Genomic DNA, 13,762 nt, shown 5'->3' on the forward strand with positions numbered 1-13,762 from the left:
TATATATGTATGTATTAGATACTTCTCAAACCTATACTTATAAGTTACTTTAAAAAATGATTGCATCTTCTATTATTCTTTTAATTGGCATCCCAATACCCCTGAGGATCTCCTTCAAGTTAACAGAACTTCATTACTTAAAAAGTGTAACTCATTAATGATCTAATTACGGTTAAAGTCAGGAAGGAAATCCACTGGGCAGAAGTCCCTGGCGTTTCTCGATGCTTATCTCTCAGTTTTGTTCAGTATTCCCTACCACCAATATAGATCTATATAAGACCTTGCTTTTGGCAATGATCTGGCCTGTAGAGCCATAACTTACATGTCAGCATAAGTCTATGTGAAACTGAGCAAAGTCTTCAAGTATGGAAAATGTGTCCATGGTCCTCAACACCCAAGATTATGTTCTTTTAGGACTCAAGGAGATGGAGCAGCTGCAATATTTCTACTCTGTGGTCGCCCTTGTTGTATATATCATCACAATATTCTTATGTACATTAATTGTATACGTTGTACGGACAGAACAGTCTCTCCATGAGCCTATGTACATCTTCATATGTAACCTGGTGGGGAACGTTATGCTTGGCAGTTCAGCCTTCCTTCCCAAGTTGGCCATAGACTTGCTCTCCGGATGTGCCACCATCTCTCTGGCTGGGTGTATGATCCAAGGATTCTGTTTTCAGAGTTTTGCTTCTGTAGAGATACTGACCTTTACCATCATGGCCTTTGATAGATACCTGGCTGTTGGTTTTCCATTGAGATACCACTCTCTGATGACCAATAAGAAGGCTCTACAGTCCCTGGCTATCATCTGGTTCGTTCTCTTAATAAGTGGGTTGGTAGCGCTCCTGTTGGTGGTCAGGTTAACACTATGTGGTAATACCATAAAAAATGTGTTCTGTGAAATAGTGTCTCTTATCATGTTGGCTTGTGGCAGTACAGTCATCGATGTCGCTTTTGGGACTACTTGGACCTTGGTGTTTTACATAGGTTCCATATCCATCGTGGTCTACTGCTACATACAGACATTTCTTGTCTGCCTGAAGATCTCTATGGAAGCCTCCCAGAAAGCCATCCATACACTGGTGACCCACATAATCACATATACTTCTTTTTTAGCTGCTACAGTATTTGTCACTTTCAGGCATAAGATAAATGGTGGTTCCCTACCGACTGTGATACACATTATAATCTCAATAGGTGGTATGATGGTCTCAATCACTGTGAATCCTCTCATCTATGGGATAAGGACTGAAGCTTTAAGGAAGAAGGTGATTCAGACTCTAACCCTTTAAAGGTGCAGCCAGTTTGAATTCCCCTATAATAAATTTTCCGTCTTCTAAAATATAAAAATACTGAAAACATAAATACATAAAAAACTGTTGCCAGAAAAAAATCACCACCTGGTCTGTCTAGTTTGTCCTTACATTATTTCTTTTCTTGTTATCTTCAGATAGATATATGTATATTTACCCACCACATCTGCTGGAAGTTTGTTCTAAGCATCTACTAATCTTTCAGTAAAGTCATATTTTTTCATAGACAGGAACGATGCAGATTATTGCTCCACTTATTCTTTAGGTAAGATAGTGTGCTCGCATTATGCCATTTCTAAAATTAGTCTGAGAACGTGTTCACACTACTTTTATTATCTCTTATTTTTAATATAATATAAGGCTAGGACTAATTTGTGGCTATTTGAAGCCTATACGATGGAATCCATTTTGTATCACAACCTCTGCTGCTTCACCGCTGTATTAACTTAAGCTACGTACGTTAGACGGCTTGTACAGAATGTTGGTATTACGCTTGTTATTAGGATTGAGCTGTACACTTCTAGATTAGCATGGCCTTTCTTATCTAGTTATTTGACAAACATTTTGGTATTCACTAAGCCTGGTACCATCTTGTTTGAAGATTGGTCACTGTCCAAAGTTGATATTCATTGGAGCTTAGTTATGATGCCGATTCTTTGTCTACCGTATCTGAATCACTAGAGCTGGCCACTCTATGGTAGAAGATGTCATAGACCTAATCTCTGTATACCTAGATTACACAACATAAAACGCTGGGGCGGATCGGAGGTAGACAGAAGCAATGCTGTACCCATGCACTGTGTTGATTCCAAGTTGTGCTCTGCCCCCAAGTGTCCACCATAGGCATACACAGGCTCAGTGTTGGACACTTGGGGGCGTGGCATGGTCACATGCTCCTCCAAATCAGCCATCTTATGGACAGAAACACCACAGAGCAGGACAGCACAGTCTGGAGGAGGGGAGTCTGATTTTAGCTCTATAAGGTTAACAGGAAGCTGCTGTCAGTATATACAGTGAGTACAGTTACTATAAAGTGGCCAACCCCTTTAACCCTTCTAAGGGTGGGGCCCAAAGGGACCTCAAGGACCAGGACAAATTTCAATTTTGCATTTTCTTTTTTTACTTCTCGCCTTCTAACAGCTATAACTCTTTTCTTTTTCCATCTACACGGCCAGGTGAGGGCTTGTTTTTTCATGTTTTGTTTTAACATGTAAGATGGAAACCCCAAAATACTATTTATGGGTTGAAACTGGGAAAAAAATACAATTCAGCATTTTTTATTTTATTTTTTTTTTGGGGGGGGGGGGGGCTCTGTGTTTACATAATGCACTTTACAGTGAAGCCAACATGATATCTTTATTCTATGGGTCAGTCTGAATAGTGATGTGCAGTTTATATAACTTTTCTTTTCTTTAACTTTTTTTTTTTTTTTACAGTAAAACTTTTTTTGAAAATAAGTGTGATTACAATGGCTCTATTGTGACTCCTATACCATACGGGGCGGTATGGGGCATCATTTTTTGTGCCAGGATCTCTAGTTTTTATAAGTATCAGATTTGTGTATATGAGATTGATCAATTTTTATTATTATTATTATTTTATTTAAATAAAATGTAATAAAAAATCATCAATCCTGGCATTTTTTACCACTTTTTTTTATACGCCCTTACCCGTGTGGGAAAAAAAAAAATATTTTAATAAATCGGACCATTACGCACGCTACGGTATATAATGTTTGGTTTTTTTTTTAAATGTTTTTTATTTATGAAATGAGAATGTTGGATGATTTAAATTTTTATTGCGGGTAGGGCTATGGCATGTTTTTTAAAAACTTTTTACATTTTTTTATTTGACACTTTTTATGTCCCCCTAGGGAACTTTTACATTTTTACATTAGATCAGTATCACTGATCATTGCATTGCTATGATCAGTGTTATCTGTGATCATTGCATAGAGCCTGCCTGTGGCCTGTGACCTGTGGCCTGTGACAGACTCTATGCACTGATTGCCCATCTGACTGCCAGGAGGAAGGTAAGAGACCTCCGCAGTCAGTTAGAATGATCGGAACCCCCGCAGTGTGACTGTCCCATCGGACAGTGACAGGAGGACAGGCCCATCATTAACAGTGAGTACTCGGCTGCTGATAACAGGCGGTCCCCACATGCTACGACGTGATATCAGCTCCTGAATTCACTTTATAATGCCGCTGGACCCACTGGCATACAGGTGCTTCACAGGTCCTTAAGGGGTTAAATGCATACCTGAACCTCTTTGATAAAACTTGGCGTATTCGTCAGGATACGTGAAAGTTAAAGAACTGTTTTATATAATCGGCTTATAAAAATGTGAAATTGCGCACAACATGTCTTTCTTTAAATTAAAAAAAAAAAACGGTGCTATGAGTGAATGTGGTGAGATTCTAGAGTGGGAACAGGCTCCTATTGGCCAATGAGTGGTCACAGTGTGTGGGATTAGGTCAGTCATGTGGTAACGCGTGTGCAAAGAATACAAGAAGGAGCTGGGTGCTATTGGCCGGTAAGAATGGAGCTTATTGAGTGTGTAAAGAGTGTGCCGAGAGTTCAGGTTTGTACGAACCCGAACCTCGGCAGGTTCGGACCATCCCTAGTGTTTTGTATTGTGATGATGTGTATGTGTTTTGTATCAGGATGACGTGTATGTGTTTTGTATAGTGATGACTTGTATGTGTTTTGTATCCTGATGATGTGTATGTGTTTTGTATCCTGATGATGTGTATGTGTTTTGTATTGTGATGATGTGTATGTGTTTTGTATTGTGATGATGTGTATGTGTTTTCTATCAGGATGATGTGTATGTGTTTTGTATCCTGATGATGTGTATGTGTTTTGTATCCTGATGATGTGTATGTGTTTTGTATCCTGATGATGTGTATGTGTTTTGTATCCTGATGATGTGTATGTGTTTTCTATCAGGATGATGTGTATGTGTTTTGTATTGTGATGATGTTTATGTGTTTTGTATCCTGATGATATGTATGTGTTTTGTATTGTGATGATGTGTATGTGTTTTCTATCAGGATGATGTGTACGTGTTTTGTATCGTGATGATGTGTATGTGTTTTGTATCCTGATGATGTGTATGTGTTTTGTATTGTGATGATGTGTATGTGTTTTGTATTGTGATGATGTGTATGTGTTTTGTATCCTGATGACGCGCTTGTGCATTTCAGGAAAAGTTTTTATTTTTATCCTGGAGAGTTGGGGGAGTAGCCGCAGCAGCTAGTTCAGAGTCAGAGTTTTTTCTTCAGCCTCTAAGGCTGATGATGTTTTTGCTTGCGTCTTTAGCGTGGAGTTAGTAAAGTTTCGTTTTTTAAAGAGTTTCTGTTAGTAGCAACCGACGAAGAGGAGAAAAGAGGAAGAAGCGTTTAGTGCAGTAACATTGCGGGAAGTCTAGGAAGAGGTGTTGATATATTGTAAATATTGTGTAAAATATTATAGAAATTATTTTATTGTGGTGATTATATGATTTTAAATAGTCAAAGGTGGATAGTAATGCTAATTTGTAGTCTATAATATGGATTCCAATTTGTATGGTGACCACTGCTGCTTCACTTCTGTATTGACATAAGTATCTTTGTAGAAGTTACACAACATACACGGCTTGTAGCAAATTTTGTTATTGCGCTTGTTATTGAGATAGCGCTGCACTCTTATAGATCAGTATGACCTTTCTCATATAGATCAGTATGACCTTTCTCTTATAGATCAGTATGACCTTTCTCTTATAGATCAGTATGACCTTTCTCTTATAGATCAGTATGACCTTTCTCTTATAGATCAGTATGGCCTTTCTCTTATATATCAGTATGACCTTTCTCTTATAGATCAGTATGGCCTTTCTCTTATAGATTAGTATGACCTTTCTCTTATAGATCAGTATGGCCTTTCTCTTATAGATCAGTATGACCTTTCTCATATAGATCAGTATGGTCTTTCTCTTATAGATTAGTATGACCTTTCTCTTATATATCAGTATGACCTTTCTCTTATAGATTAGTATGACCTTTCTCATATAGATCAGTATGGCCTTTCTCTTATAGATTAGTATGGCCTTTCTCTTAGATCAGTATGACCTTTCTCTTATATATCAGTATGACCTTTCTCTTATAGATCAGTATGACCATTCTCTTATAGATCAGTATGACCTTTCTCTTATAGATCAGTATGACCTTTCTCTTATAGATTAGTATGACCTTTCTCTTATAGATCAGTATGGCCTTTCTCTTATAGATTAGTATGACCTTTCTCTTATAGATCAGTATGGCCTTTCTCTTATAGATCAGTATGACCTTTCTCATATAGATCAGTATGGTCTTTCTCTTATAGATTAGTATGACCTTTCTCTTATATATCAGTATGACCTTTCTCTTATAGATTAGTATGACCTTTCTCTTATAGATTAGTATGGCCTTTCTCTTATAGATAAGTATGACCTTTCTCTTATAGATCAGTATGACCTTTCTCATATAGATCAGTATGGCCTTTCTCTTATAGATTAGTATGGCCTTTCTCTTAGATCAGTATGACCTTTCTCTTATATATCAGTATGACCTTTCTCTTATAGATCAGTATGACCATTCTCTTATAGATCAGTATGACCTTTCTCTTATAGATCAGTATGACCTTTCTCTTATAGATTAGTATGACCTTTCTCTTATAGATTAGTATGGCCTTTCTCTTATAGATTAGTATGACCTTTCTCTTATAGATTAGTATGACCTTTCTCTTATAGATCAGTATGACCTTTCTCTTATAGATCAGTATGGTCTTTCTCTTATAGATTAGTATGACCTTTCTCTTATAGATCAGTATGACCTTTCTCTTATAGATCAGTATGACCTTTCTCTTATAGATCAGTATGACCTTTCTCTTATAGATCAGTATGACCTTTCTCTTATAGATTAGTATGACCTTTCTCTTATAGATCAGTATGACCTTTCTCTTATAGATCAGTATGACCTTTCTCTTATAGATCAGTATGACCTTTCTCTTATAGATCAGTATGGCCTTTCTCTTATAGATTAGTATGACCTTTCTCTTATAGATCAGTATGGTCTTTCTCTTATAGATTAGTATGGCCTTTCTCTTATAGATAAGTATGACCTTTCTCTTATAGATCAGTATGACCTTTCTCTTATAGATCAGTATGGCCTTTCTCTTATAGATCAGTATGACCTTTCTCTTATAGATCAGTATGACCTTTCTCTTATAGATCAGTATGACCTTTCTCTTATAGATCAGTATGACCTTTCTCTTATAGATCAGTATGACCTTTCTCTTATAGATCAGAATGACCTTTCTCTTATAGATCAGTATGGCCTTTCTCTTATATATCAGTATGGCCTTTCTCTTATAGATTAGTATGGCCTTTCTCTTATAGATCAGTATGGCCTTTCTCTTATAGATCAGTATGACCTTTCTCTTATAGATAAGTATGACCTTTCTCTTATAGATTAGTATGACCTTTCTCTTATAGATCAGTATGGCCTTTCTCTTATAGATCAGTATGACCTTTCTCTTATAGATCAGTATGGTCTTTCTCTTATAGATCAGTATGACCTTTCTCTTATAGATTAGTATGACCTTTCTCTTATAGATCAGTATGGCCTTTCTCATCCAGGTATTTGATAAACATTTTCACTAAAACCTCCAAATCATCTTGTTTAAAGGTTGTAAATTGTGTCATCTGAAGCCTTAGAGCAGGCCACAGTATGGTAGAAAGATGCGACAAATAATGTCTGTATACCAAGCTTACACAACACTAGGGGGTATTGGATACAAAAAGCTGGGGCAGATCGGGGGAAGACAGAAGCGTACTGTAGCCGTGCACTGTGTAGATTTCCAGTTGTGCTCTGTCTCTGTGTCGGATATGCTTCCACAGCTCTGATGATATATGGACAGGTGATGGTTGGGCTCCTGGGGATGGTATTATATCTACTCAATCTTTGTATTTAAAATTATGTAAAAGTTATACACAATATTGCGCTATTTCTTATAATCAATTTGTTATTTACACCATTTCTTATAATCAAATTCTTTACTAATATTATACTATATTAAATAAAATTGTGTTGTATCTGATTTTGTAGCCTTCTTTAAATACATATCGGTACCTGTTTATAACACTTGGCAAAACCAATGGTTGACTTAAGGTTTTTTGAAGCCCCTTTGCCCCTGCAACCTTTACTTGATGCCATTTTATAGCACCTACCCCAAACTAACCCCAATTTCCTGAAGTCACCTTTCCTAACATATTCTTGAATAGTCTTAAACTTTTATGACTAAGCATTTAGAGAGGTCTCGGTAATCATTATATATCTACAGTGCCTTAAAGGGGTTATCCAGCGCTATAAAAACATGGCCACTTTCCCCCTACTGTTGTCTCCAGATTGGGTGAGGTTTTGAAACTCAGTTCCATTGAAGTAAATGGAGCTTAATTGCAAACCTGACCTGGAGACAACAATAAGGGGAAAAGTGGCCATGTTTTTGTAGCGCTGGATAACCCCATTAAGGCCCTATTACACAAGCTGATTATAGTCCGTATTTGTCAGATTGTCGGCCATAATGGGTTGGTGCAATAAAAGGCAACGATCAGCCGACATGCAGGATGTCGGCTGATCGTTCTCTTTCAATGTTTTTCTACATGTTGAAAGACAAAAGACAACGATTGCAATGATCTGCTTCTATCGTTCTGTGTAATAGGAGCAGACCACTGCTATCTCCTATGAGCCCCTCCCTCAGCTACCCGCAAGCCCTCCCGCCGCACACTAACCCGCTTGCTGTCGGCGCGTATATCAAAGCCGACAGCTAGCAGGGAATGAGGAGCAAGCGATCGCTGACCTGACTGGTCACGATTGCTAGCTCCTGCTGATCGACCTGTGTAATAGGGGCATTAGCAAGGCGAAATCAGTCGTGAGGCAGAGTTGCATAAAAGATCTCTTGATCATCTGTGAGGTCTCTTCCTGCAATTACACATCAGCTGCAGATTTTCTACTATATAGGACAATTGCCAAAGATTTTTTTCAGCAGGACAAATTAATCCAATTACAAATCAATTTAGGCAAGCAGTTCAAGCCATTAAGGGGAGGAAATGGTCTGAATAAGAAACTAAACACAATAACAAGGGGTACAGTATGTTTAGGTCAAGGATAGAGTGCTCATCTGGTCCAGGCTGCGGAGAAGAGTTTTTCCACACTTACCCTAACGCTGCCCTCCACTGGACCTAGTATGGCGCACCCCCCACAACCCCATACTGCTATCACTCTACTGACCTTATGACAAATCTAACCTGCTGATATGTCGCTTTTGTGCACGGAACACAGAGGATGAAAGTGAGTTTCCTACTTTCATCCTTGGCACCACTTCCGTAGTGTAGTTAGTAGTTATAAACTTAGTGGGACATTTACTAAGGAGTCTAATGTGTGCAACTATTCTAATGGGGATTGGTGTGTATTTTGTTCCAATATCTTGTGACTGATTTAGTAACATGTAGCACTGCCATACACTGAAATGGGGCAGAAGATTAAAGTAATAAACTCACCTTTATCCTCAGCGCCCCGTGCACAAAATGCACAAAAGTGACACATGGACACATTAGATTTGTCTTTTAAATCTTTATTATAATTAAGTTTTTACAATTTAAAAAAGACCAACATAACAAACAAACAAACAAACAAACATTACAAAGACATTGCAGGTACAACAATTATCCATCTTACCTAATAAAACACATATGCGGGCAGTCAGACACAGAGAAGACCACTGTGCCCCCCCCCCCCGATACTGTAAATATTCTACCCAGCACATATACCCAAACCCTTACCCACCCCTTCCCAACCCTCCCTACAGGAAGAGAAGAAAAAAAATGAAACACACCACACATAAATCAATATATATAATTCCCTACTCAATCTATGAGCGAACACAAAAATTGTGATTCCAGCAGCCAAGCCCACGGAACGGACGAGACAGGAAACCATTGACCCGCACCTGGGCGGTTGGTTCAGTATACAGGGACATCACCTTTTCCCTAAACTTAAGCCCCGGGCCAATCCCCAGTGCACACTTTCGAAGGCCTGCTCTGCATCGACCGAAAGTAAACACATTGAAATTCCCTTAGCCTGTGCCCCAGCTATCGCCAAGGCCGTTTCCGAGCAAATTCCGAGTGATTCGCTCATCCCTACGTAAAACTTTAATAAAGATGGCTGTGGCCTAATTTTGACACTTAATTTCAGCGTCATTTCAGCTATTTTTTCATGCGGATGTAAGAGGGTGGAGTCCCAGTTATATATTGCAGACACTTTCTGTAGTAATCTAAAGCTTTACTAATTTTCCACAAGGTTGATAGAAAAATACATAGCATATTTCCACTACTAGGATGGCCCCTGACAACTATATGGCTAGCACAGTTTGAGTCCTGAGAGAGTTCTGAGAGAATTTGAAGCTTCCATGGTCTACTAAATTAACGGAAATAGCAGTATATGTGCATTTCTCATAATTAATGTACATTAGGAATTTGTCTAACCTTCCATAAGTAATAACATATTAAAAAATACTTTTCCTTTAATATTTTATATATATTTTATTTCCCTTTGTAGGTATGTTACTGAGCACTTTGCTCTTTAGTTTTTCAATGGCACAGTTTGTTTGTTTTTTTGTCTTTTTACCTCACTTTTATAGTCACCTTTGTTCCTTACATTTTCAGTTCCTGGTGGTGCCCCATCACACCGCCACTTTAGCTCCTCCCCCTCCCCTCGGGACGAGCAAATATACAGTACTCACCACTCAGCACAGGGTGGTCGGGCATGGTGCACGAACACACTCAATCAGCAAGAAAGCTGACGGGTGATGTAACGGACCAAGCACAGCAGTACGCCGGGATGGCGGTGAGTGTGGTGGGCGGGAAATGGGGATAGGGATAAGCAGCTGTCCAGGGACTGAGAGAAGCTCTGACTGCAGCCATTTTTGTTTAGTAAAATTTAACTTTAACTCAGTTAAACTAAAATTATAGGTGCAGAGAAGATTATACTGCCCTCTCCGGGACCGCAGAATGTGCTGCCTCATGGCAGAAGCGGCCCTGCGTAGAACATATAGGTTTATGTGGTATGTCCCATAGTTTACTTAGGCTAGGTTCACACTGCGTTTTCAGCATCCGTTTAACGCATGCGTTTTTTGCAAAAAAAACGCATGAAAAACGGATTGCAAAAAACGGATTCATTTGTGTGCATCCGTTTTTCCATTGACTTCCATTATAAAAAAAAAACGGATCCGTTTTTTTTTGACGGACCAAAACGGACCAAAAAACTTTGCTGACCCTATTTTTCTGGACATTAAAAAAAACAGATCCGTTAAACGGATGCTGAAAACGCAGTGTGAACCTAGCCTTATATATATGGACTGTTCAGGGGATGTTTGATTAGGATATACTATAATAGAACTGTTGTTTGGTTATACATATCATATACAGTATATTCTAACACCACATGTATTCCCTCCATATTTTGTCCTGCACCCCTTCTTGTAACAAATTGGGGAGGAGGTGGCTGCACATAACGACATGCACCTGCCTCCTCGGCTCCAGCGCAGGGGTCTGCTGTCCACCACTCTGGTTGTCATGTGTCAGCCCCATTCAGCCAGTAAGCTGACCCCGCTATGGTTGCTGACATGCTGAGGGGGTGCTGATGTATCAGGATTGGGTCCCCGCTCAGACCAGGAAGCGGCCGGGGGATCAGGAACCAGAGCGGGGGACAGAGGCTCTTTTGAAAAAAAAAAAAAAAAAAAAAACAGACGTCAGACTTCTCTCCTTAATGTTGAGCAAAACAGGTAATGTTGAGCCAACAGATACGCCTCATATTAAGGATGTCATGGCCAGGCCATGAGCAGGGATCTCAGAAAGTCATAAAGATTTGTAAATAACTATTTAAAAAAATATCCAGTCTTCAAGTACTTATCAGTTGCTGTATGTCCTGCAGGAAGTGATGTATTCTTTCCAGTCTGACACAGTGCTCTCTGCTGCCACCTCTGTCCATATCAGGAATAAAGGAGGGGGAAGGTACCTGGCTGAGTAAATCTGTTGCTCCCACAAGTCAAAAGTACAGACAAAGGAAAGTCAGGAAGAAGGACTATTGTGGTGAACCGTACCCCTAGTGTACATTTATGGAATATGTGCACTCTTTATGTATGTATTATGCATTTGTATTATGCACTTTATGAATATCTAATAAAGTCGCTTTATAATACTCTGGGCTCAACACAATAGTCCTTTTTCCTGACTTTCCCATGTCAGGAATAGTGACGAGCGAACATGTTCATAAATGCTTGTATGTTCGTACGAACATGACGCTAATTGTTCGTGTTCGTTGATCACAAACAATTTTTTCAATTCAGAATGGTTACAACAGTCATTTTCTAATATGTTCCAGCTTGGGAATGTACGCAACTGCGTAATTTACACTGTGCACCTGTGTGTAAACCGAAACGTGCGCTTCTACAGTCCATTTGTTATTTGTTCACGGATGTTCGGCGAACCAATCACGATCATTTTTTTTTAATGTTCGGGTTCCGAACCGAACATCCGGATGTTCCCTCATCACTAGTCATGAACTGACCAGAGCAGCAGCTCCCATTTTGTTGGACATTTTGGTAGGCAGGTGATATCTATGGGCATCACATTTTTTTTTAATTTCTTAGCTGTTTTCTGTAAGAAAATAAGTGAACAAATAAAGTAGACACCTCCTTGGTCCACTACACCTATCCATTGGACATCCTATTGTTACAGTGTAATTACAATAGCTACAATGTAATTCTTATTGCCATTATTTCCTATCATTATTACTACTTTGCATCAAAATCCCCCAGGATCTCGTCCTTAAGAAGTCATTAATGATCTTATTAGTTACTTTTAGAAGCTGAAGTGTAATCCACTGGGCAGAAGTCCCTGACGTCTTTGGCTGTTCATCTATCTGTCATATTGTATTTAGGAGAATTCCCTACCGCCAATGTACAGTATATAGGACCCTGGATTTAGTAAACAAGATCAGGTCCATAGGGCCGTTACTAACATTGCATTGTAAATCTAGGGGAACCTGAGCGAAGTCTTTCATAATGGTTAATGTGTCCATGGTCGTCAACATCCAAGACTTTGTTCTTTTAGGACTCATGGAGATGGAGCAGCTGAGATATTTCTACTCTGTGGTCGCCCTTCTTATATATCTCAGCACAATATCCTTATGCACATTAATTGTGTATGTTGTATGGACAGAACAATCTCTCCATGAACCTATGTACATCTTCATATGTGGTCTGGTGGGGAACGGTATGGTTGGCAGCTCCGCATTTCTCCCCAAGTTGGCCATAGACCTGTTCTCTGGATGGACCACCATCTCTCTGTCTGTATGTCTGACCCAAGCATACTTTATACAGACATTTGCTGGTGTTGACAAACTAACTTTTACTATCATGGCGTATGATAGATACCTGGCTGTTGGTTTCCCATTGAGATACCACTCTCTGATGACCAATAAGATGGCTCTACAGTCCTTGGTTCTTATCTGGTTGGGGCTTTTATTAATTGTGTTGGTAAGTATCACATTGGTGGTCAGACTGACACGATGTGCTGACGGCATTCAAAATATGTACTGTGAATCCATGTCTCTTGTCCGTTTGGCTTGCGTCAGCACAGCCATCAATGACGCTTGGGGGTATACAACTGCCGTGTTTATAGACCTAATCACCTTACTGATCGTCATCTACTGCTACATACAGACATTTCTTGTCTGTCTGAAGATCTCTATGGAAGCCTCCCAGAAAGCCATCCATACACTGGTGACCCACATAATAACGTATACCACTTTTACAGCAGGTACTTTATTTATTGGTTTCAGGTACAGGATAAATGGTGGTTCCCTATCTACCTTGATGCACGTTATAATCTGCATTGCTGGGCCGCTGGTTTCCATTGCCTTTAATCCTCTGGTTTATGGGATAAGGACAGAAGCTTTAAGAATAAAGATGATTCAGAGTTTAAAGGGAATCACTCAGAAGTAGACATTGGGTAAATCCAAGAAAAGATTCTTTTGCATCTGTAGATCTGCCTCTCATATAGCCGATACTGTATAGCAAGCTGCCTTTCTTTTACTTACATTTAAAGGGGAACTGTCAGCAAGTTAGAAAAATCTAACCTGCTGATAGCCCCTATTGCGCACGGGGCATCAAGAAGGAAGGCATGTCTCTTACCTTCCTCCTCTGCACCGTTCCCGTGCTGTTGGCAATTTCATCCCCAGTCTGGAGCACCGTTAGGAGCACTGTCCCGCTGCTTACAAAGATAATTGGGCAGGGTGGGCCCGCTCAGCTACATGGAGGCGGGGCCATTCTCCCAAGGGTGCCCTGAGCCGTGGATTCAAATACTA

At 39.5% G+C, this 13,762-nt stretch overlaps 2 protein-coding genes across 2 annotated transcripts; both read left to right on the forward strand.

Moving 5' to 3' along the window:
* Positions 1–365: 365 nt before the first annotated feature.
* LOC138794067 (olfactory receptor 52E8-like) lies at positions 366–1,295 on the forward strand. Its single transcript, XM_069972833.1, has one exon. It carries the CDS (start codon positions 366–368, stop codon positions 1,293–1,295), a length of 930 nt encoding a protein of 309 aa, XP_069828934.1.
* Positions 1,296–12,458: 11,163 nt separating this feature from the next.
* On the forward strand, positions 12,459–13,400 carry LOC138794068 (olfactory receptor 1500-like). Its single transcript, XM_069972834.1, has one exon. It carries the CDS (start codon positions 12,459–12,461, stop codon positions 13,398–13,400), a length of 942 nt encoding a protein of 313 aa, XP_069828935.1.
* Positions 13,401–13,762: the final 362 nt, after the last annotated feature.

Source organism: Dendropsophus ebraccatus, chromosome 5 (assembly GCF_027789765.1).
Source record: "Dendropsophus ebraccatus isolate aDenEbr1 chromosome 5, aDenEbr1.pat, whole genome shotgun sequence".
Classification (NCBI taxonomy): domain Eukaryota; kingdom Metazoa; phylum Chordata; class Amphibia; order Anura; family Hylidae; genus Dendropsophus; species Dendropsophus ebraccatus.

Excerpts from the sequence above, each read along its gene's own strand:
- LOC138794067 (XM_069972833.1), top strand. The coding sequence starts at position 366 with ATGGAAAATGTGTCCATGGTCCTCAACACCCAAGATTATGTTCTTTTA.
- LOC138794068 (XM_069972834.1), top strand. The coding sequence starts at position 12,459 with ATGGTTAATGTGTCCATGGTCGTCAACATCCAAGACTTTGTTCTTTTA.